The 23,175-nt window shown below is 40.0% G+C and overlaps 1 protein-coding gene across 3 annotated transcripts in view; it reads right to left on the bottom strand.

Annotated features, from left to right (window-relative positions):
• Window positions 1–23,175, bottom strand: part of CFAP20DC (CFAP20 domain containing) — a 254,309-nt gene that overhangs the window by 46,285 nt on the left and 184,849 nt on the right. For 2 of the 3 annotated variants that reach the window (XM_047690656.1, XM_047690666.1), the window contains exons 14-15: window positions 13,221–13,424; window positions 2,190–2,251 (exon numbers count right to left, since the gene is read on the bottom strand). In XM_047690656.1, coding sequence (XP_047546612.1) covers window positions 2,190–2,251; window positions 13,221–13,424 — 266 coding nt within the window. Of the gene's footprint in view, window positions 1–2,189; window positions 2,252–13,220; window positions 13,425–23,175 lie in introns of those variants that run through there. The other variant, XR_007120850.1, reaches the window with a different exon arrangement.

Genomic DNA, 23,175 nt, shown 5'->3' with positions numbered 1-23,175 from the left:
CTAAAAAAAAAAAAAAAGTCCTGTAAACCATGTAGGTGGTCTCCCGGCAGCCATGTTAGTTTTACAAGGCTCGGTTGGCTGTTCATTACTGACTGGACCGAAAGTGGATACCTGGCCCAAGCAAGGCCAATCACATTCTCTCTCCTGGAAAGTAGGAACTGGGATTCAGACATAGCCTGTCAGGCTCGGGAAGTGCTATGAACTGTGACATATAAACTCAAGAGCTGTCAGATAGCCATATGTGACTGCAAACAGAAAGCTGTTGGCTTAGAGAGAACAATGGAACAGAAGGAAGAAGCAAGGAGAGATGGAGTGAGGATACCGCTTGGCTGCCTCTCAGCATTATGGTTCTATTCCCTTCCTGAGGCCTGGTTGCCCTTCTGTTCCAGGGCAGCTCTGTATACTTTTTAAATTTTTATTGAAGTTCAATTAACCAACATATAGCACAACATTAGTTTCAGGTATAGAGTTCAAGAATTCATCAGTTGTGCATAACACAGTGCTTATCACATCACGCAACCCAATCACCCAATTATCCCACCCCCACCCCCACCTTCCCTCCAGCAACCCTCAGTTTGTTTCCCATAGTTAAGAGTCTCTCATGGTTTTTCTCCCTCTCTGACGACTTCCCCTTCAGTTTTCCCTCCCTTCCCCTGCAGGCCTCAGCCCTGTTTCTAATATTCCAATATGAGCGAAACCATATGATAATTGCCTTTCTCTGACTGACTTACTTCACTCAGTATAATACCCTCCAGGTCAATGTAAATGTTAAGTATTCATTCTTTCTGATCAGCCCTGTATTCTTTTTTAAAAAAAGATTTTATTTATTTATTTGACAGACAGAGATCACAAATAGGCAGAGAGGCAGGCAGAGAGAGGGAGGGAGGGAGGAGGAAGCAGGCTCCTCGCTGAGCAGAGAGCCTGATGCGGGGCTCGATCCCAGGACCCTGAGATCAAGACCCAAGTCGAAGACAGAGGCTTTAACCCACTGAGCCACCCAGGCGCCCTGCAGCCCTGTATTGTTACTAAACAAATCTCTCCTGTCTCTCTCTGTCTCTGTCTCAGAGAGAGAGTGGGTGGCTCAGTTGGTTAAGTGTCTGACTTTGGCTCAGGTTATGATCCTGGGGTCCTGGGGTCGAGCCCTGTGTGGGGCTCTCTGCTCAGCGGGATGTCTGCCTCTACCCCTCCCTCTGTCTCTCCCCCTGCTAGAGCTCTCTCTGTCTCTCTCTGAAATAAATAAATAAAATAAAATAAAATAAATACCACATTCTAGAGCCAGAGCTACAATAATAACACTGGTGTTTTGGCCCATTTTATGGGATGAACCATAGTATAGGTGAGAGAGCTAGACAATGAGATGCATTACAATAACTAAGATCCGGTAGATGAAATTCAAAATAGACTGATTTTTAATAAATTCCTAGTATTTAATAAATAGTAATAAAATGATACTGAGTTGTACTGATAAACAAATTTATTTTCTGGAAAATCATATACTCCTACATATATTCCAAAAACACAAATTCCAATTTGCTTATCTTTAGTGAGCCTAAGATAATGAGATTTTTCTATATTGACAAATGACTCATCATACCAATGACATTTGTGAAATAATGAAATAATTTTGGGATTAACTTCTGAAATTTTGGAAAAAGAGAATGGCCTTTGAACTGATATACGCCATCTTGATAAATTTAAAGGAACGTGATAATACCAAATGATTCATGCCTAAAAGGTACTAAACTTCACATACTAATTAAAATAAAATATCTATGTAAATAGAATCATATGGAATAAATTAACACTTAAAGAGAGCTTGCTGTGTGCCTGAAATTAAGAATTTAGTTTAAACTAAGAATTTAGTGCTAAGAATTGTTCGTGTTTTCATTCATATGATCATCCCAAAAGAACAGGGAGTAATTATGATGCCTGGTTGACCTGAGTTAAATGGTTGCTCAGAGTCCTAAAGCTGGTAAAAGGGCAGAGCTGCCATTTAAACCTAGGTAGACTGTTAACTACCACACCATAGTAGTCTAAATAAGAAAAGTAGACTGAACTCAGCCTTCTAAAGAAAAGAACTTTGGAAGCTCTTTAGAAGTTCTGGAAAACAATTTTGTGACACCAAGAAAAATGCACAATCTTTCAAATAATAATAAAAAAAAGACATTTAGCTTATTAATGAATCTTACCGGGGGTTAGAAGGAGAAGGTGGATTCATTTCTTTCTGATAGTGACGACCCTGGTTGACAGGCTGTAAAAAAAAGACAGAACATTTTACTAACGAGGGTAATGTTCTTTACATACACCATGTGCTCTCATTGCTGCCATTTTTTCCAGAGGAACAATCTGCAAGAAGGGGTTGTTTAGTTCACTGACGACCTACATGCTGTTTGGAAGATCCAGCAAATATCAAGGTGGTACATATGAGAAAAAACAGGTTATTTTAATGGCCAGTCACTGCACAAGATAGCATCTATGGTGCAATTAAAGTTCATGGGTGGGCTCTTCCTCCTTGTAGAGTTTTTACGCTGTTAACGTTCATTGATATTTCCCGCTACAGTAAAATAAAAGATATCTCACGGAACCAGTGCTGCACAGCTGGTATCAGCAATAACTCAAGAGACCCTGAGATAAGGATTATATATTTATGTGTCCACATTAGGAAGTTTGCAAGGATAACTTGCATTTTTGCTAATGGAATTATAACATGTTAATCTTAGGTCAAAGTGGTCATTTCCCCAAGTGCGTAATAAAACCTCAAGCATTAATCAGTGAGTTGAAAAAAATGGTGCCAGTACCTAACAAAAATGTGAAATCTCAACTTTATTTTCCCTATGTGAGAAACGTTTAAGTTATTATTTCAAAACATCGTTAAACAACTCCATCCTTTTTTTTTTTTTTTAAAGATTTTATTTATTTATTTGACAGATAGAGATCACAAGTAGGCAGAGAAGCAGGCAGAGAGAGAGGAGGAAGCAGGCTCCCCGCTGAGCAGAGAGCCCGATGCGGGGCTCGATCCCAGGACCCTGGGATCATGACCTGAGCCGAAGGCAGAGGCTTTAACCCACTGAGCCACCCAGGCGCCCCAAACAACTCCATCCTTAAACAAGCTTTAAACTCTTGCCTCAATGGAATTTGATGTTTTTCCTTTGTTCCAAAAAGGGAGAAAATTCCATTATATCTGATACACATTCTCTTTTGGACATCAGCTCGCAGGAATTTTCTTATGTGGTTAACAGCCATGTAATTCTAATACGAAAATCATTTTTAACATTCTCATTTTATTACAAGTTGCAATTTCGTATACATTTTTGAATTGCATTGAAAGGATTTCCATTCCTTCCTAACCCAAAAGGGTTCGTGTTAAGCTTTTCTCACCCACAGGGTGGTCCTACAGTGTTGACTCTAATGGAGGGAAATAGTATGGCAATGGTGCCTATCCATACAGAGCACATATTCCTTATTTTCCACATACTCCTAATTTTAACTCCTAAAATATTAAAGATGTGGGTCATGGGAATTCTTTGAGTAAACTGTCTTCCTCTATAAATAATCTCTTGGAAGTGTTCCTTTAATTTAAATCAAACACCCTGTCTGATAATCACAGTCACTTAGCCTGACTCTCTGTGATGCACCATGAATTTAAATGTACTCAGATACTTTGGTAATTGAACTGGTATCAATGCATCACCATTTCAGTAATAAGAAACAACAGCTGGGAGAACAGTGGAAGGAAAAACATGTCATAAGACATATTTGATCTCACTGGAGAAATAAGACTTCCAGCAATTTGCAAGTGAAATTTAGTTTTATGATTTAGGCTTTATTATTTCACAGCAAAAAAGGAATTAGCAAGCAAAGGGCCTAACAGGTTCTCTAGAGCATCTCACGCTGCTGCAAAAATACTCCTGATAATACGTTCATTGGTATTCGCCCTGTAGTTCAGCTCTACTCCAGCCTCCAGTGAAACGGCCTCTACCCGATTCCAGAGGCATTTCCATAACTCTCTATGCATCACAGTTCTGGTATTCGGTAAATTTCCATTTTCTTAATTTTATACCATTAATTCTATTTACACCTGTCTCCAACCCCCTTATTCCAAATGACTTATTCCATCCTCTGGAGAATAGAAATGGCTATAGAATCCTGTCTTGTTTGTGACTCTGCTCTCAGACTACACAGAGTGACCCTTCCACATTTCCTCCTGCTGTATAAAACTGATCCAGGGATGCAAATAGTAAGAGAACACAGTCAACAAAAGACTCACATTTATCGTTGTCTCTAGTGTTAGAAGACAAACAAACAAAATAACCAGTGGGAATGTTTCAGAATTAGTAAAGGGTGCTAACATGAGGGAACAGAAAAGTAAAGGAAAAAAAATCCTGTTAAAATAATTGTAGGGTAATGGAACTCAGTCTGAACACCTGATTCCTTAACTTAATTTTTGGTATTGAAAAAACTAATTACCAAGTTGTTGCCCCCAAATATTTTATTCTAAGCCACTTCCATTTAATGGTGGTGCATCAGGGCAGAGCTTCTGACTGCCACGCATAACTGCTACCCATGGCCTTATGTGCCCCACCTGCTAGGGGCTCAGCTGGGGAAGGACGTAAATCTTGTTCTGGAGTGGGTACCATACAAAACTGGGTGGCCCCAATTCCCTTTCTTTGTACATGTCTCCTAATTTCATAATCAGTCTCCGGGACAGGAAGGGGTTATGGCAATGATGCAGCTAAAAAGTCCCTTTAAGGTATTTCAGTTCCGATAACTTTGCTTTGATGCTTTGAAAGGGCAGAGCTTTCACTTGGATGAGGTCTTTTTATTTTCCTAGATCCAAATCAGAATGAAGGAGAATGTACCTAATGGTTTCTAAGAGCTCTCCGAACACGGTGGGGTGGGGTTGGGGGGGAACATGATGGGCTGTCTGAAGCCAGATGTCCTCATCCACACATGGAAACAGATCTGTTTCAATACACCTGTAGCAGTAAACCTATCTGTACTAATCCTGGGTAGGTAATAGCTGACGAAAGCACCAGGTTAAAAAAAAATTGATTTTTTTGACTTTGGAATTTAGCTATATTTAAGGAATACCAGGAGAAGCAGCAAAAGAAGAGCAACCAATACCTACAGAGAGCTAGACAATAATCATAGCACTGGCTGACATTTAATCGGCACAGGCTCCGTGTTAAATCCTTGGTAGATATTATCTCATTTGCTCCTCACAGCAATTCTGTGGAACAGACAGGATTAACAACTCCATCTAACAGAAAAGGAAATTCAGACACTGGATGTTAACCCAAGGTCATGCCAGCCAGGAAAGAGTGGAGCCAGAGTTCGAACCCAGTTCACCACACTTTACCCTCTTAACCATTAGGCTGTAGTGCTTAATCCAGCTCAGAGGTTCGCCTACGGTGGTGAAGACCAAAGTTTCTGAAAACACATATGACATACTCAGTTCAGATTATGGGAAAAAAAAAAAAAAGTCTAAAATACTTTTTTGAGATCTATAAGACGACCTACTCACCATAAATTAAGTTCATGATTTCATTCTTATGACATATCACTATATGTTTGAAATTAAAAAAGCAAGTTTTGCCAAGCTGCTAAACTGGGGACAAACATAAGGTATAATAGATCATACTTTGAGAATGAGGGAAGTTTATTTCATGGGGTGACTTTCATAGTCACTACACACAGAACAACTCATACATTTCAGTATTACACTGACTCTAATATCAGTTTTCATATATCATTTCTACAGTGGTATAAGAACATCTGCTCATCTGATTTATCTGCCACTTAGCACAATCAACTACTTACGTTTTTAGTTCAGGAGAATTAAAAGAAAACTCATTACACCCAAAGAGAGCTGAGAAGTTAATGAATCTGTAGATCAGAACAAATTAAGACCTATTAACCATAAAGAGCCTGAAATGCCAATATATTATATATAGGACACGTAGTAGCCAGCAATCATCCCGTAAAATGAGGATATGCTAATGAGCGAAGAAATGGAACTGATCCTAGAAACTGAGGACCTTGTCCTTTTGGTGGCGCTGTTGATATGCACTAGCATCAGGAAAACGGAAAAACTGAAATTTGCCACTGAGCACAAGAAGCTTTGCTTTCCCATGATCAAGCTGCTAGAAATTTGGGGGGTGAGAGAGGGAAGTGAAGGCTAAATAAAAGAACAGGAGATAAGATAATCCTGCCATGTTAAAATGTAAAGACAATATTTTCATGGTGTTATGTAAAACCTATGAAAATGGCAAAAATGTTGCAAGGTTAATCAAGACCATAAATAACTTGTCTGAGAACCTCACCATATGCTTGTAATTTTATTAAGTGCATTTTGCCTTGTTTTTCTCCAAATATTATGCTCTGCAGTGTGCCATGTTGATGGATGCACGCAAGAACATTTTTTTTTTTTTTTTTTTTAAAGAAGCTGAGGAGATTTACATGCTTGATATTAGATTACGGGAATTCTTAACTTGAAGGGATGATGGTTTTAGAGTTTCAGCTTACAAGATAGAGTGTACAGGAGGCATGCTTTCCTTGAATCTCAGGTAGAGGCAGGACAGAGAAATAATGAAATACTGAAATAATAAAATAACGAAAGGGCTTATTTGAAAGCTCTGAGGGGATAAGTCTGGATTTTAGTGATTAAGCTCACATCAAGACAAGCACAACAGAACCTCTACCTCTCCTTATAGCCCTCAGTAGTCACAAAAAGCGGAAATATCCTAGCAATCTTTTCTGATCACTCAAGTGGCCCTTTGAGGAGAATAACTTCGGGGGAGCAGCAGGTAACAACTAGGAACTTACTCTGCTAGGCACTGGGCACATGCATCCCCAGCACTCATTCAGTTCTCACCATGCCAGTATGAGGAAGCCCTTTTATGATTCCCATTTTATAGGCCATTGTGCCAGTAAACGGCAGAGCTGGGATTTGAGATCAGGTTGGCTGAAGTAGAGTCTGGATTCTTTTGGGCACCGCAAAAAAACTGTTTCCATTAATAGGTACTCTTTTTCCTTAAAAAGAAACACCACACACACACACACACACACACACACACACGACATGGTTTTATGCTATTGTCAATCAAAAGCCCTCACCAAAATAAAATTCACTTAACAATCCACTATAAGCAACTTTTAGCTCCCTTCCTCAGGCTGCCTAGAGCCAAGTTTTTGAATAAATCTCATGAGGGCTACTCCTAACAGAAACTCTCCAAAATTGATTACTTGTAGCCTGGTTTCCACAGAAGTTGTAAAGTATTGTTTTAATTGAATTTGGTTCTAAGTTAGAAACTTTGAAAAATTTGTCTGTCAAAGGCCAATGGATTTCTCAGTAGGCTTGATTTATTTAGCAAGAGATGCCTACAAAAGCCAATTTGCTATGAGAAATATGGTTACATTTAATTACACTTTTAAATGACTAATTTATTATATCTAAACACCTTTTTAAACAGTACATATTACTCTGAACTGTACAGATGCTGAGGAGAGCTGAGGAATCAGAGCTTGTAGTAAACACAATAGATTTTGCTAAAGACTCTTCATTCTACTCGGCATGGCCTTTCTGTTTCAGAAGGCAGTGTGTGTGAAGTCATTAGGTAAAGATGCTAAATTGAATGAGACCTGCTTAAATCTCCTTCTTAAACCATTGGTCATCCGTGGATGGAACTAGAGGATATTATGCTAAGCGTAATAAGTCAATCAGAGAAAGACAATTATCATATGATCTCTCTGATACGAGGAATTTGAGAGGCAGAGTGGGGCGGGTCATGGTGGGTAGGGAGAGGAAAAATGAAACAAGATGGGATTGGGGGGGATGCTCAGCCAGTTAAGCTGCTGCCTTCAGCTCAGGTCATGATCCCAGGGTCCTGGGATCGAGTCCCTCATTGGGCTTCTTGCTCAGTGGGGAGCCTGCTTTTCTCTCTGCCTCTGCCTGCTTGTGTGCACGCTCTCTCTCTCTGACAAATAAATAAATAAATAAAATCTTTAAAAAACAAAAATAAGATGGGATTGGGAGGGAGACAAACCATAAGAGACTCAAACGATAAGAGACAAAACAAACTGAGGGTTGCTGGGCTGTGGGGGAGGTAGGGAGAGGGTGGCTGTGTTATGGACATTGGAGAGGGTATGGTTATGGATATTGGGGAGGGTATGTGCTATGGTGAGTGCTGTGAATTGTGTAAGCCTGATGATTCACAGATCTGTACCCCTGAAGCAAAGAGTACATTATATGTCAATAAAAAGCAAAACGAAGCAAAAACAAAAAGAAAACAAAACAAAAAAACCATTGGTCATCAGGCCCTGTCTGGAGAGAGATTTTTCCTTTGTCTGTATATTTAATATCATTTATCAAGTCTTGAATGTAAAATATTACCTGCATCATTCAGAGTTTATTTAAGCGAAGCAAAACTGAGGTTTATTTTGGAATTTTGACGAAAACTACCTTATTGTAGAGTAAAAAAGGAATCTTTTTAATATTACTGATTTATTCATTCAGTCAATGACTAATAGCAGATTACTGAGTGTGACCTCATGCCAGGCGCTGTGCTCAGCGTGGTACTTCCTTCAAGGGGTAACAACCAGGCCTCAGGCACATCGCTAACAATGGCTCCCTGATGTGGTAAGTGCTAACATTGAGACTGAAGATAATGGGAACCCAAAGGAGGAATAATTCTGTGCAGGGTGGTGGAGAATCGGAGAGGGTTTCATGAAGCGGTGTGTTTGAGGTGGGCCTTGGAAAACAAGGGAGTGTTCCAGGTGGAGAAGAGGAATGGAGGGTCTCCCCAGGCAGAAGGAAGAGCACAATGAGCAATGACATGACTGACATGATCTGGACACAGGGCACGGCAGTGACAGGCACACTGCCTGATATAGCTAGAGTATGGGTGCCTTCTGTGTGTATGTTGGCTAGGGGTGAGATAGTGAGACAAGCAAAGGCTCATTCCAGGTTCTGTTCAAGGTGATGGAGAAACAAGGACACTAAGAGGAGATTATGCTGTTCAAGGAGAGACTCCACCCTCGCCTCCAAAAGATTTATTTCTGTTCCCTTTCAGAACTTGGAATTCCTTTCCCCTTCTTACCACATGATGAGCTGGCACTCATTCTCCAACTCTGGCTTAACTGTAGCCTTCTCTGTGAAAGTATCCCTGAAACCAACAGGTAGAATCAATTGCTTTCTCTCACATGGGCCTCTCTTCTATGAGATATTATAAAACTCTTCATTCTGTCATCACTCAGTGCCCCGACTTACAGGGAGATGTTGACTCTCTGCCTCTCTCCAATATGGGGAACATCTCAAGGCCAGGTCAAGCTTTACTTTTATCGCCAGCATAGCTCACAGCCTATTGTACCACTCGAAAGCAAAAGCAAAAGCAAAACAAAAGCACCCCAAATATGTGGAATGAATTAATGTGAGACAGATAAGCTGGGTTGAGGTGAGAGTTTACACGAGTTTAATAGCACTCTAGCTTGTCTTAAGGGTTGCTTCAAGTTAACATACTCCTTACTTGCTGACTGAAGGCCCTTGATCCGTAACAGAACTAACTTCCTTTCTTTGAGATTTGCAAAAAAACCACTGGCCTTGAAGCATGATGGACCAGAACTTTCCTAGGCCACAGAGGCCAGCAAGCCTATTGGGAGACACCTTGGCTTTCTGATGAGCCCATTAATTTTGTAGCAAGATGTTCCTTTTCAGGTCACACAAATGACTTTACCACCTCCCTTTGTGTGTCTGCAGACCTTACCCTCCTTTGTGGGAAGAACACAGTCTTCCTACACATCGGGAAATGAGAGCCAGACTCCCTCGCACAAGCCCCGAGCAATGAGTTAATGTCTGTAGCTGGCACCATCGAGTTTGCATGGGCCACTCTACTCCCTTTGTTGATCGACTGCCTTAAACCCCTTTAGAAAAACCCCTGGGCTAGGCAGAAATTTTGGAGTTGGCCTCTGGGTAAGAGTTGGCCTTCTCCCCAGGGGGCTGGCCTCCTGAATAAAGCTGAAAGTCTTTTCTAACCCAAACTCCTCTGTTGAGTAATGATCTTCCAAGTGACAGGCAGCTGAACTTGAGTTCAGGAACAAGAGTGTCATTGAGATATTCCTGGCTTTAGTGGCAGAAAGGAAGGTCTGTCTCTCACAATGAGGCCTGGAGAAGGGCTACAGTGGGCTTTGGAGCTATGTCTGGAGAGATCATCAGGTACAAGGTACAAGGATGTGGGCTGAGTGCATTCAGGAAGTTATAACTTGGACTGAAGCATGGAGTAAAAGGTGAGGAACAGTGAGAGATGAGCCGGAGGAGGGAGAGGGTCTCAGATCATGGGGGGCCCTGTATGCCTAATCAAAGAGCCAATGGGAACTAGGAAAGGCTTTATGCAGGGAAGAGGTAAGATTAGATCTGGGCTTTATGAAGATCACTAGTGTGAATAATAACAATAATAATAATGAGAACTAACCTCAATTGACTAAATGCTTATTGTGTCTCCGATACAGTGCCAAGTGTTTACAAGGTCATGGCTTAGATTTGAACCTTGGCCGTTTGACCTCAGAGCAGATGTTCCTCACCATCAGGTGCTTGGACGGGAGGTACAGAGGTACCAGGAGATTACTGAGGGAAAGTCGATGAAAAATAAAGTGCCAAGGTTATGCTGTTAGGTGGGGAGGAGTAAAATCCTGAGGATTCTTAGGATTTGGAAATGAAGGGATGGGAGAAGTGGAGAAGTACTCCAAATTTCTGGTGGAGTGCCACTGTGGATGGCAGCGCCATTGAGATACATGAAAAGCATGTATCTTTGTAATAAATAAAGTTATTATTCATTTCTTCTTTTTCACTCTCCCTGTACAACTTCTAAAGAGAAAGGCATGCGCTCTCAGAAAGCCCACAATGGTTCTTGTAAATTGCTCTATTTAAACTCTATATGAGCAACAAGATACAGAGTTCATTAAGAAACACAATTTTCCATTTGGTGATAGTTCCAATATTGAAGTAGAGTGAATTTGATGCAATAATAAACATATCTTATGAATACCAAAGGTGGGCTTTTCAATTATTTTCTCTGTCTAACAAATAGAATGTTTTCAATTTCTCATTTGATCAAATGGAGGGGTTATTAAGTTCATTACCAATGGTGCTATTTTTGGCTGTTTACTTTTATAGAGTGGAGTAGTGGTAGTGTATGAGGACTTTAGTCCTTGCTAGCATAGGACAGTGATGAGAACACAGTATCCAGGGCACCCAAGAGCTCAGCCTTTTCAGTCCATAAATAATCATTCCTCAGTTTGCCCTTTGGTCTCTGAGCTACTTCATGACAGAATGAGCTCATTCAGGAGGCCTCTTTTCTCTTTCTTACTTTCTGTTTAAATGACTCCTGAGGAATATTTTATAAGAAAGGCAATACTTCAATTCCATTGTAAATTGCATTGGCAAAAATCTGCAACTTACTCTTATGTTCTTAGATCTGGCTACAAGGATACTCCGAGTAACCAGCACACAGTGGTATTTTTGTTGGATGGGTAGATATTCTTTGGCACCAAGGCTGCTGGAGGCCTTATGTGTGCTTGGTCACTTAGTTTGATGAAAACATAACTAAGGCAAGAGAAGCCTGGACAAGGGGCAAAGTAGGGATAAAAAACACTCATGAAAACATCTTTTTCCCCCTACATCTCCTTAGAGCCAATCTGAATTACTCTTCTATGAAGACGTGTATGTAATCTCCAGAGCAGAAATGTCACCATCCACTGGATGTCTGTGGCATCCATTTCACAAATTAAGTCACACACCAAGAAGTCACCTTGTCATGGTGGTTAGGAGCTCAGACTGAGGAGTCTTGCCAAGCTAAGTCTGAACCACTATACTCAAGAGTCTCAATTTTCTCATCTGGAAATTGGAATGCAACAGCATTTACCACATAAGACAGCAGTAAGGACTGAGTTCGATTACACATGGAAGGCCTAGTGCCAGAGCTGCTGTGATTTTGAACATCTACAAAGATGCTGGAGACTTGGGGAAAAAAAATTGCTTGGAAAGAAAACTGTAAGATTAATAAGTATTTAATTAGATATATAAAACATATGTTATCCACTGTCAACTACACTTGAACTCAGCCTTTACCCAATTTTGTATAAATATAAATCAAAGTTACTTAATTTTATATTTCCCTTCAAAAATTTTATAGTAAAAAAGGAATATTTACTGCTGGATGAAAGTGGATTTTAATTTGTTTGATTTGATGTTGAATGTAGCCTTATAGGTAAATATAAGTACACTTCAAGGAAATTTCCTTGGGCCTATGGAGGTCTTAAAATATCTCTGTGCTTAAAGAAATAGTAGCTTTAATTACCACTATTAAAACACTAATTTTACTATTCTGACTTATGACATTTTTAAAGCTGTATAAGACTGTTGTATCAATGTTTCCACTTTGTCTTTCCAATTCAGCCATAAGATCCCCAAGGCCAGAAGAGAGAAAACAGACTGAGTAAAAACACTGGGCTCTGCTCTGGGCTCTGCCACTGACCAGGTGTGGAAGCTTGGGTCCAGGAGAGTTTAATTTCTTCACCTGAAAGACAGGAAGACTTTGACCTGTTCCAACTCCTCTGCTGGTCCATAGTGAGGATGATGGGCCATATTTAAAAGTGCTTTCACTGTATAAACATATGGGAAAAGATAAGCTATTGAATTGTCTGTGGTACCTATCATGGCTCTCAGGCACAGGGAACAGCAAACATCTTTTGTGTTCATTAATTTAACGAATACTGAGCCCTCTCTATGTGCCAGGCCTGTGCTAGGAGCTGCAGGGGCCATGAGAGACCCAGAATTGACAGTAAAATGATTCCTTTTTGCTTTCAGTGTATGTTGGTATATATCAGCACACAATGAGCCTAGATTATCTGAAGGTGAGTAAGACAGTTTAAGAAAAGACAATGCCCTCAGGCTTGAAACACTATTCCAGAATGGGCTCTGATTATTTCTTTATTTTGTTTTTAAGTAATCTCTACATCAAATGTGAGGTTTGAACTTACAACCCCAAGATCAAGAGTTGCCTGCTCTACTGACTCAGCCAGTCAGGTGCTCCTGAATATGCCCTGAATATTTCTCATGGGGAGGGTTCTCGTGTTGGCCCTAGTTTTCCCAGCAAGGCTGGGCTTTGTTAGAAAGAAGTTTGCTCCTCGTTAAGGCATTACACAAAGACCCAGGGCCCTGGACTCACAGGTGGCAGGCAGGAGTTCCAGGTGGTTGTGTCGTCACTGCTGGTACTAATGCTGACGTTACAGTTGTCAACCTGGGATGCACTCAGGACGTGGGAAGCCCCTGTGTCCTCCAGTTCTTCATTCTGTTGCCGCCGCAGGCTTGCCAGCATTTGCAACTCAGATTCACTCATCTGGCTGGGCTGATAGTTTCTCCAGTCATATTCCTGATCAAGAAAAGACAGCGACAAAGGGTTAGGTGCCTGTTCTGAATTTATAGACCACCAACACATGCTACTCTACAGCCTTAACCGCTCGGTGGCTCTCCACTGACCGAGGCCCAGATTCTTAAGTGCCCTCATACAATACCTGCCCCACCTGCCTCACCTTGTCTTTTTGCTCTGGGCATATCAGCCACACTGTTGCTCATTAAAGTCCTCAAGAGCATCAGGCTCCTGTCTGCCTTAGTGCTAGCCTGTGCTGGCTAACTCCTTTAGGTCCCACATTGTGTCATCTCCCAGGGAAGCCTTTTCTGACAATCACAAACTGGGGCGACCCCTCCACTAAGTGCTCTCATGGAATCAGAAGGTGTTCATTTTTAGCATTTATCACAATTGCAGTTACCTAATGGTTTTTGGCATTTGCAGGTGGTCTACAAGCTCTGCAAAGGCAAACATAATGACCATCTTACACTCACTGTATTTCCCATGCCTGGGGCCTGACCTGTATTTGACTAAACAAAAATTCAAAAAGTTTTTTTGAAAAGAAACATCATTTTCCATACAAAAGTCCAGTTTCAAGAATACTGGTGAATTTTATCACTGTGAACATTACGACCAAATACGTTTAACTTATAGTGAGACTGAGAATGACTAATGTTGATAAAAGCCATTAAAAAATTTAATCTTAAGATGGGAACATGTAAGTTCTGAAAGCCAGAAAGAACTCACAACTATAATACACACACTGATATGGCCTTTACTATACAAGTAATCTGTCAGGCATATTTCCCCCCAAGAATACCACTACAGATCTTTGAAGGTTAATGTAAATATTCTCTCAATGTACAGGTAAGAAATTGTCATATGGAATTTTCAAAACCTTTCCTTTCTCTAAACCAACTTTGATAGCAAAGGTTAATTTCAACGTCGCTGAAATGTTAGTATCACATCTGAGTACTGATTTACATCCAGGACTGCCATTTAACTTTCTAATAATCTTAAAATTTTCTTATCCATCTGGGTTGTGCTCAAAAAGGTTTGTTTACAGGGTGCCTGGGTGGCTCAGTCAATTAAGCGTCTGACTCTTGATTTTGGTTCAGGTGGTGATATCAGGGTCATGGGATCTAGCCCCGCACAGGGCTCCACGCTGGGCATGGAACCTGTTTGGGATTCTCTCTCTCTCTCCCTCCCTGCCCTCCATTTCCCTCTTTATAAAAAAAAAAAAAAGGTTTGTTTCATGACACACTAGAATTTTTTAGATATTCAGATCTCTACACTTACTTTCTTGGAGGACCCTTTGAGACAGCTACTGCCTTCTCTTCTCTTCTGCCTCATAGGGATGTAAAAAGTTAAGAAAATATAATTAAAAAAAGTCTTGGTGTGTCTATGAAGTTTTAAATATAGTGCTATCATTATTATAATTTGGCGATTATCAAAGCTTGTGATCTAATAATGTAATATAGAGATTTTCTGGAAAGTTTCTGGTGGAAACTCATTTAAATTTTTACAACTCATGGCTCCAGCAGCTTGGCACCCTGAGAGGCTACACAATCTCTAACAGGAGATTTCATAAGTATTTAATATGTTTTGAGAGTTCCTAGGACAAAACAGATATCACAAGAAGAATGAAATTTATATTCCAATGAAAGGCACTAAAGAAAAGAAAAAGAAAAATAAGAATAATTTAAATTCAGAAGAAATAATTGGGGGAAAAATAAATGGAAGAAAAGATGCTTGACTTCACTGTTATTAGAGAAATACAAATCAGCACTTCAATGAAATCTCATTCACAACCACTAGATACAAAAGTTTGATGGCAACAAGAGTTGGTGAAGCTGTAAAGAAATTGGAATCCTCACACATTGCTGGTGGGAATGTAAAATGGTGCCACCACTTTGGAAAACAGTTTGGTGGTTCCTTAAAACGTTCAGTATCTACGATGTGGCCCAGTGACTCGCTCCTAGGCATATATCTAAGAGAACTGAAAACATATGTTCATACAAAGACTTGAATACAAACGTTCACAGCAGCACTTTTCATAACAGCCCAAAGGTGGAAACAACCAAATGTCCATCAACTGATGGATAGATCTTTGTTTATCCATACAATGGAATGTAATTTGCCCATGAAGAGTCACAAAGTACTGACACATGCTACAACGTGGATGAACCTTGAAAATACTATGCTAAGTGAAAGAAGCCAGAGACAAAAGGTCACAGACTGTATGATTTCACTAATATGAAATGTCCAGGATGGGCAAATCCATACAGACAGAAAGCAGATTGGTGGTTGCCCAGGGTGGAGAGAGCAGGAATGGGGAGTGACTGCCAGTGGGTATGTAGTTCCTTTGCGGGGGGTGATGCAAACATTCTGAAATTCAGTTGTTACAGAATTTTGTGAATATACTAAAAACTGAACTGTACTTTTTAAAAAGCTGAATTCTATGGTATATGAGTTATAGCTCAATAAAAACAACGTAGTTCAGTCATCAAATGTAAAAACAAGACTAGCAGCTTGACTTTGGGCTCAGTGTAGAACGGTGACTTGCTGGGCTTCGCTTCAGTTTTTCTGTCAAGAAATGGAATGAAGTGTTCCAATGTGTCACCTGGGCATGTCATTTGGCTTGTTGCTGCCAACACACTTTTATAATGAGAAAGGAAATTTTATTTTAATTCTCACAGTTTTTCTTGAGAAAGCTTTAATATGTACTCAGTATGATTAATTCATCCATTCATTTCATGTATTTAATCCATAGACCTGTATTTTGCCTCAAGTACAACCATAGGTGTTAGGACAGAAAACAGGAGAGAATGGACAGTGGTTAAGCCAGAAGGATCTGAGCCTGGGCCCTCATCCCACCAGTTACCAGCTGGATGTGATTGGGCAAATTATCTAACCTCTCCATGCCTCAGTTTCTTCATCTGCAAAATGGAACCACAGTATATATGTCACATGATTTTCAATGGGCTAAATGAAATAATATGCATGCAAAATGCTTAGCATAATACCTGATGAACAGCTATATGAAAGGTCTCCAAACTTATGGTGTGCACCTCTATGAAAAAAGCATTTGAGTATGCACCTTCTAATATATCTTTGTCTTTAATTAAACATACGTATAGCTATATTAAACTGGTACACATAGTATAAAACAAACGTAAAAACAGAAATTAAAATGGTTGACCTTAAAAAACAATGGAAATAGTTTCAACATTTTCTTCCTCGAGCCCAGTGGATGGTTTTCAGTGCACATCTGCTTGGGTGAGTACCTCCCTCTTAGGAGGACCACTGAGTTGGCTGTCAATACATGTGCTCCCTGTTATTAGCGTTCTTTCTTTTCATTTTCTGTTTCCCCCTCCCCCAGTCTCTCACCTATTCTGTACTATGTCAGGAGGCAGGGGTGTAAAGAAAATAAGGCACCCCTCTGTCCGCATGGAGCTCACAGTAGAGAGAGGGAGACGTAACAGGCATTAGAAGTCAGAGTATTATATGTACCCAGATTAACACTACAACACAGATGTGTCTAAGATGCTTGAGGAACACAGCACGGAGGTGTCTAACTGCCCTGCAGATTTGGAAGATGCCTCGCAGGAGTCCAAGGTGGCACTGGATAGTCATTACATTTGTTGACAAAGGGAAGGAGTGGACTTCAGAGGGAATGAGCTCTCTCTAGCACTGGACGTACGGAAGCAGATGCTGGGGAAATGGTGCCTGCTGGGAATGCTATGGCGGAAATGCACTGATTGGTTAATTCATTAGTTTACTCTATAAATATTCACTGAGACCCTATTATGGGCCAGGAACCGTTGATGCTAAGTCTGCTCAGAACTCGGAATTTCTGTGAATTTCCTTCCTACAACACTAAAAGTGTATTCTAACAACACACTGGAAGAGCAGGTGAAAATGAGCAGAGAGAAAAAGTGACTTTCTCCAGGGTCATGAATAGAGCAACTGGTGGCAGAGACAGATAATTAACTTGGTCCCCTGATACATTCTTGATTTGTAATCTCTTAAACCATTTCAAAATCACTGGAAAGGCTAAATCATTTAAATTACTTTTTTTTTTTTTTAAAGAAGGCTTGTAAGAAAGTCTTCACAGGAAAGGGGACTGTAGCACAAGATGGCATCTAACTAAATTATACAATGTGTGAGAGACAAGTGTCTTATCTCATTCTATTTCCAAAAGCCTCAAAATGTTACATATGACCTAATTTTGTCTCAAAATATCCTTGTAGGAAAGAAGGGAGACATTATCAGTTGGATTTGTTTTAGGAAGGAGGTAATGGGCTCAAGGCTATACAATTCAGCTGTGCTCAGATTCCCGGGCAAGTTCTTCCCTCATGAAGCCAGCTGAGCCACTCATTTTCTTTGATTTTCAGACATTTTTAGGAGCCTAACACAGTATGTCACAAAGACAAGTGAGATGTTGCCCCTGCTTTCACAGGCTTTACAGTCTAGTAGGGCAATCAAGAGCTAGAAAGAATTGAGCATAAAATAAGGTAGCACTGGGGGTACCTGGGTGGCTCAGTTGGTTACGTGTCCGTTTGACTCTGGATCTCAGCTCAGGTCTTAATCTCAGGGTTCTGAGTTCAAGTCCTGAGTTGGGCTCCTTATTGGGCATGAAGCCTACTTAAATAAAAAAAGGTAGGGTATAGTACTACTTGGGTATAGTACTACTAAATCACACAGAGTCTTGATCATGATTAAAAAGGGAAACAGATAATTCCAGCAAAATGATAAAACAAAACAAATAAAAGTAACCTTACAACTTGATGCCCTTTGCCTAATCTCTTTTCTCAAGATATTAAGGCAGAACAGCTTAATGGATCAAACGCTTGCCCACAGAATGTTGTGAGCCTCAGATAAGAACTGGTTTTACTGAGCCATTCTAAGTTCTAAGGCTAAGTTCACAATGGTGGTGTAGAGCCAAAATGAGACACGGCCATGGGTTAATAAGATCAGGTGAAGAAACTCATTCCATTCTATATAGATGGGAGAATAATAAAATTGGGAGAAAATTGGGCTGTTATTCTCATTCTGGAACCTATAAAATCTCTGAGACTTTCTTTCTGAATCAGGTTTGCACTGTCACAATGCCTGACACCTAGAGCATAGGGGACACCATGTAAAAAAACCAAAAAAACAAAAAAACAACTCTTAATGAAGGTCTACCAAACTATCCCTGACTCTTTGTATTCTTTTAAGTTACACCAAGATACAGAAATTGCTACTACAGAGGGGATGGTGGCTGTTAGAACAGAACATAATGTAAAAGGCATGTGAGGAAAGGGAGGTATACGAAATAGTCTGGCATTTCAGAAAAGAGAAAGGTCAGGTCCTGTAGAATCAGTCAAGCTTCAGGGAGGCGGTGGTCTCTAAGCTGGACCTTGAAGGATAAGAAGGGTGGTGTGGCAGCGTATTCCAACCACCAGGCCAAACAACATGAGACAAACTGGAAGTATGAAGTTTCTATTCATAGAAAGCATCATGTATTGTACATACTGTTTCAGAAATGAAATCAGCAAAATGGTTCCCAAATAATAAGGATGGAAATACCTAGAATTAATTAATTAATTAATTTTCAAAAGGTTTTATTTATTTATTTGAGAGAGAGAGAGAGAGAGAGAGCAAGAGAGATAACACAGAGGGAGAGTGAGGGGGAGAAGAAGACTCCCTGCTAGCAGAGAGCCCAATGTGGGGCTTGATCCCAGGACCCTGAGATCATGACCTAAGGCTTGCTTAACCAACTGAGCCACCCAGGTGCCCTGGAAATACCTAGAATATCTAGAATTTAATCTAAACCTTTTACGACCAAATGGCTTCCACTTCCCTGGCCAAGTCTCATTAACAGCCTATGATTCTCTCAAAAGATATATTCTTATTGGATCATAGGAGATCTTCATTTTTTATTTTTTGAGGAATCTCGATACTGTATTCTATCCAGAGAAAATAAAAACATCAATTTGAAAAGATATATGCAACCCTATGTTTATTATGGTATTGTTTACAATAGCAAAAATATGGAAGCAGCCCAAGTGTCCATTGACAGATGAATGGATAAAAATGTGGTACACACACATGCACCCACACACAGGAATGTCAGCCATGAAAAAGAATGAGATCTTGCCATTTGCAACAACAATGATGGGTCTAGAGGGTATTATGCTAAGTTAAATGTCGGACAGAGAAAGACAAATACCATATGATTTCACTTACATGTGGAATCTGAAAAAGAAAACAAACAAGTAAGCAGACTCTTAAATAGGGAGAATAAACTGGTGGTTGGTGAAGCAAAGTTGATGAGGGGATGGGTGAAATAGGTGAAGGGATTAAGAGGTATTAGCTACCAGTCATAAAATAAGTCATGGAGCTAAAAAGTCTATGAAATTATAAAATAAGTCAAGGAGATGAAAAGTACAGCATAGTAAATATAGTCAATAACAGTAATATTGTACAGTGACAGATGGTGACTATGTTTACCATGGTGAGTACCAAGTAATGCACAGAATTGTCAAGTCTCTGTTATACACCTGAAACTAATATACTGTATCCCAACCATACTTCAATAATGAATTTAAAAAAGAGAGATTAAACAAGACATATTCTTAGTAACTCTCATCAGCAGGGCGGTGTGATAGCAGGACACTATACAGCAGCAAAATAAGTGATACATTGACTCTCATAAAAGAAATGCTAAGCGAGAGAAACCAGGCACAAGAGGGTATATATGGGTAGGACTAGTCTTGGGGATTTCAGCGGAAGTTGTGAAGGGATGGTGGCAGGAAGGGGTACTGACAGGGAGTACAATGGGGCTCCTGGGGCACTGGCATTGTTCTCTTTCTTGTTCTGGATCATGGTCACATGGATTTGTTCAGTTGGTGAAAATTCATCAGAGTGTATGTTTATGATTTGTGTACTTCTCCATGACCAAAAGTGGCAAAGAAGTCTAAGACTCAGAAAAGATTTCCTAGGAAGTAATAGTTCTTAGTCACTGGCACCTTGCTCCGGACCATCTTAGTAGGGATAAAGGTGCATTTTGTAAATTCTGGGGGTTCAGTATCATTGCTAGTTTCAAATTTATGTCATTAAGAGTGCTGAAGCTATAATTAGAAAGTTTTGGAAGTTTTTCTGAACTCTTAACGTCATAGCAGACATTGGAAAAGTAGCAGAAGTCCATTTTCCAAAGCTAATTTTAAACCTCAACTGGCATTTTATTTTTTTTTTTATTTTTTTTTTAAGATTTTATTTATTTATTTGACAGAGAGAGATCACAAGTAGACGGAGAGGCAGGCAGAGAGAGGAGAGAGAGAGAGAGGGAAGCAGGCTTCCCGCTGAGCAGAGAGCCCGACGCGGGACTCGATCCCAGGACCCTGAGATCATGACCTGAGCCGAAGGCAGCGGCTTAACCCACTGATCCACCCAGGCGCCCCTCAACTGGCATTTTAATATGAAGATTAATCTCCTCTCTATTGATATTTGCAGACAGCAAAAGTATTACTACATTGACATTTTAAAAATGAGCCGATGGTAAATTAGCGTTCCAGGACATCTCTTCACCAACTAGCACCGTTTGAAGACTTGTTTCAAATTCTTGAGCACATATCCCATACTAGAGTTCACCCTGATTCACTGAGAACGCAGGCCCATGGAAAAGAAGAATGAAGACAGAAATCTCAGGCATGAGCCTCAAGTGACACACACTTGAGCAAATAACTCATTCACAGTGTATGGTAGCTTTTAGCATATTTCTTCATCATGCAAAGAGGTAAATTGAAATGTAAAGACCAAGCTACAGTACAACTTGAAAAACTGCTATACCGAAGGGATGCTATAATGAATTAACACAGCAGAAATCAGTAAGCAGGCTGTTAGAAAAAACAACAGGTCAGAATCTAGGTTGTGTTTTAGAACAATGGCATTCATGTTGACCTAGGCTTAACCAGACGCAATGCCACTTCCAAGATGTCTGTCACAAACATTTTGGCTATAACCTAGAGACATTTCACAATCCTTAACTCAATTCATACTTCATTATCTTTGCATACTAATCCCTTAAGAATGTCTTAGGTAGAGAATTCTTGGGTAGTTTAACCAATATTGGCAAAAAGTCCTTGCAAAGGGGTGGTAGCTTTCTATCTCATAGATGTGGTGCTCTTTTTTGGAGGGGAGGAGCGTGAAAGTATTTTTTAAAAAAGATTTTTATATCGATGTGCTATATTTGTATCGAACACCCTTTCCCTCCATGACTTCCATACCATATACTTCCGTACATTTTGTCTTGGGAGTCAGCCTGCTAATTTTCAGAAAGAATTCTCTGAACCACAGCTGAGCTCTTATTAGTGATAAATAATTTGTAATTTCCGGGGCGCCTGGGTGGCTCAGTGGGTTAAGCCGCTGCCTTCAGCTCAGGTCATGATCTCAGGGTCCTGGGATCGAGTCCCGCATCGGGCTCTCTGCTCGGCAGGGAGCCTGCTTCCCTCTGTCTCTCTCTCTCTCTCTCTCTGCCTGCCTCTCTGTCTACTTGTGATCTCTCTCTGTCAAATAAATAAATAAAATCTTTAAAAAAAATAATTTGTAATTCCCCAGCACCTATCTACTAAGTTCAAGGGTACTTCATGAGTTGAACAATTACTATAGACTAGAAGGAATCTAGTAACACCAAATGGAACAGGTTTTAAATTATATTCAATGATATGCCATCTATAAGACGACTGTAGCTTTGTACATGGGTAAGCACAGCAGTCATTCAGTACATGGTATTATTATTTAATATTAATTAATATTATAAACATTAACATATAATATATAAATATAGAATATAAATCATAATTCATATAAATATAAATTAACACACAATATTAATATATCATATACAAATATAAATATATTTATTTATATTATATGTAAATAAAAATTAATTAATATTGTAAATATTAAATATAACTTAAATTTAAATATTATTTAAAGAACCAGGAGGAAAATAATTATTGTGCCTGCTTACAGAAATGAAAATAGCAGAGGTAAGCCAACTTACCTCTGGAGTGGGAAGATCATAACTTTAAGGTCAGATTGTTTTAGAATATAAAACACTTTGGTTATAATCCAGTAATGATAGACATACCAACAACTGTGCATGCATTTGCATATTAAACTACTGTGAAGTAGTTTAATACTGGATGCTCAGTCAGTTAAGTGAGTTAGACTAACTTAGTCAGTTAAGTTCAGCTCAGGTCGTGATCCCTGGGTCCTGGGAATTGAGCCCTGCATGGGGCTCCCTGCTCGGTGGGGAATCTGGTTCTCCCTCTCCTTCTGCTCTACCCAATGCCCCCCACCCCCCAGAGCACATGCTCTCTTTCTTTCTCAAATAAATTAAAAAAAAATGTGTGAAGCTTAAAGTGGCAATGGAAGTTAAATTGCCACATGATCACAGAATTTTTTTTGAGAGAGAGCACGAGTGCATGTGAGTGGGTTGGGGGTGGACGGGTGGGGTGGGGCAAAAGGAGGAGAGAGAGAATCCTGAGTAGGCTCCACGCTGAGGCTTGATCTCATGACCCCGAGAGATCATGACTTGAGTAGAAATCAAGAGTTGGACACCTAACCGACCGAGCCTCCTAGGTGCCCTGATCACAGAACCTTTTCAATTAGCTTTAACTGGGGATGGTGGTCCAGGGTATTGGAAGGCGAACCAGCTTTTCTGGCCAAAACTCTTGAGTATGACTCTCTGTTTAGTCACTTATTGGATGTGAACTAGCTAAAG

Source organism: Lutra lutra, chromosome 1 (genome assembly GCF_902655055.1).
Source record: "Lutra lutra chromosome 1, mLutLut1.2, whole genome shotgun sequence".
NCBI classification, from domain to species: Eukaryota; Metazoa; Chordata; class Mammalia; order Carnivora; family Mustelidae; genus Lutra; species Lutra lutra.
The sequence above is the reverse complement of the archived record's forward strand: the minus strand, read 5'-3'. Positions and strand labels throughout refer to the sequence as shown.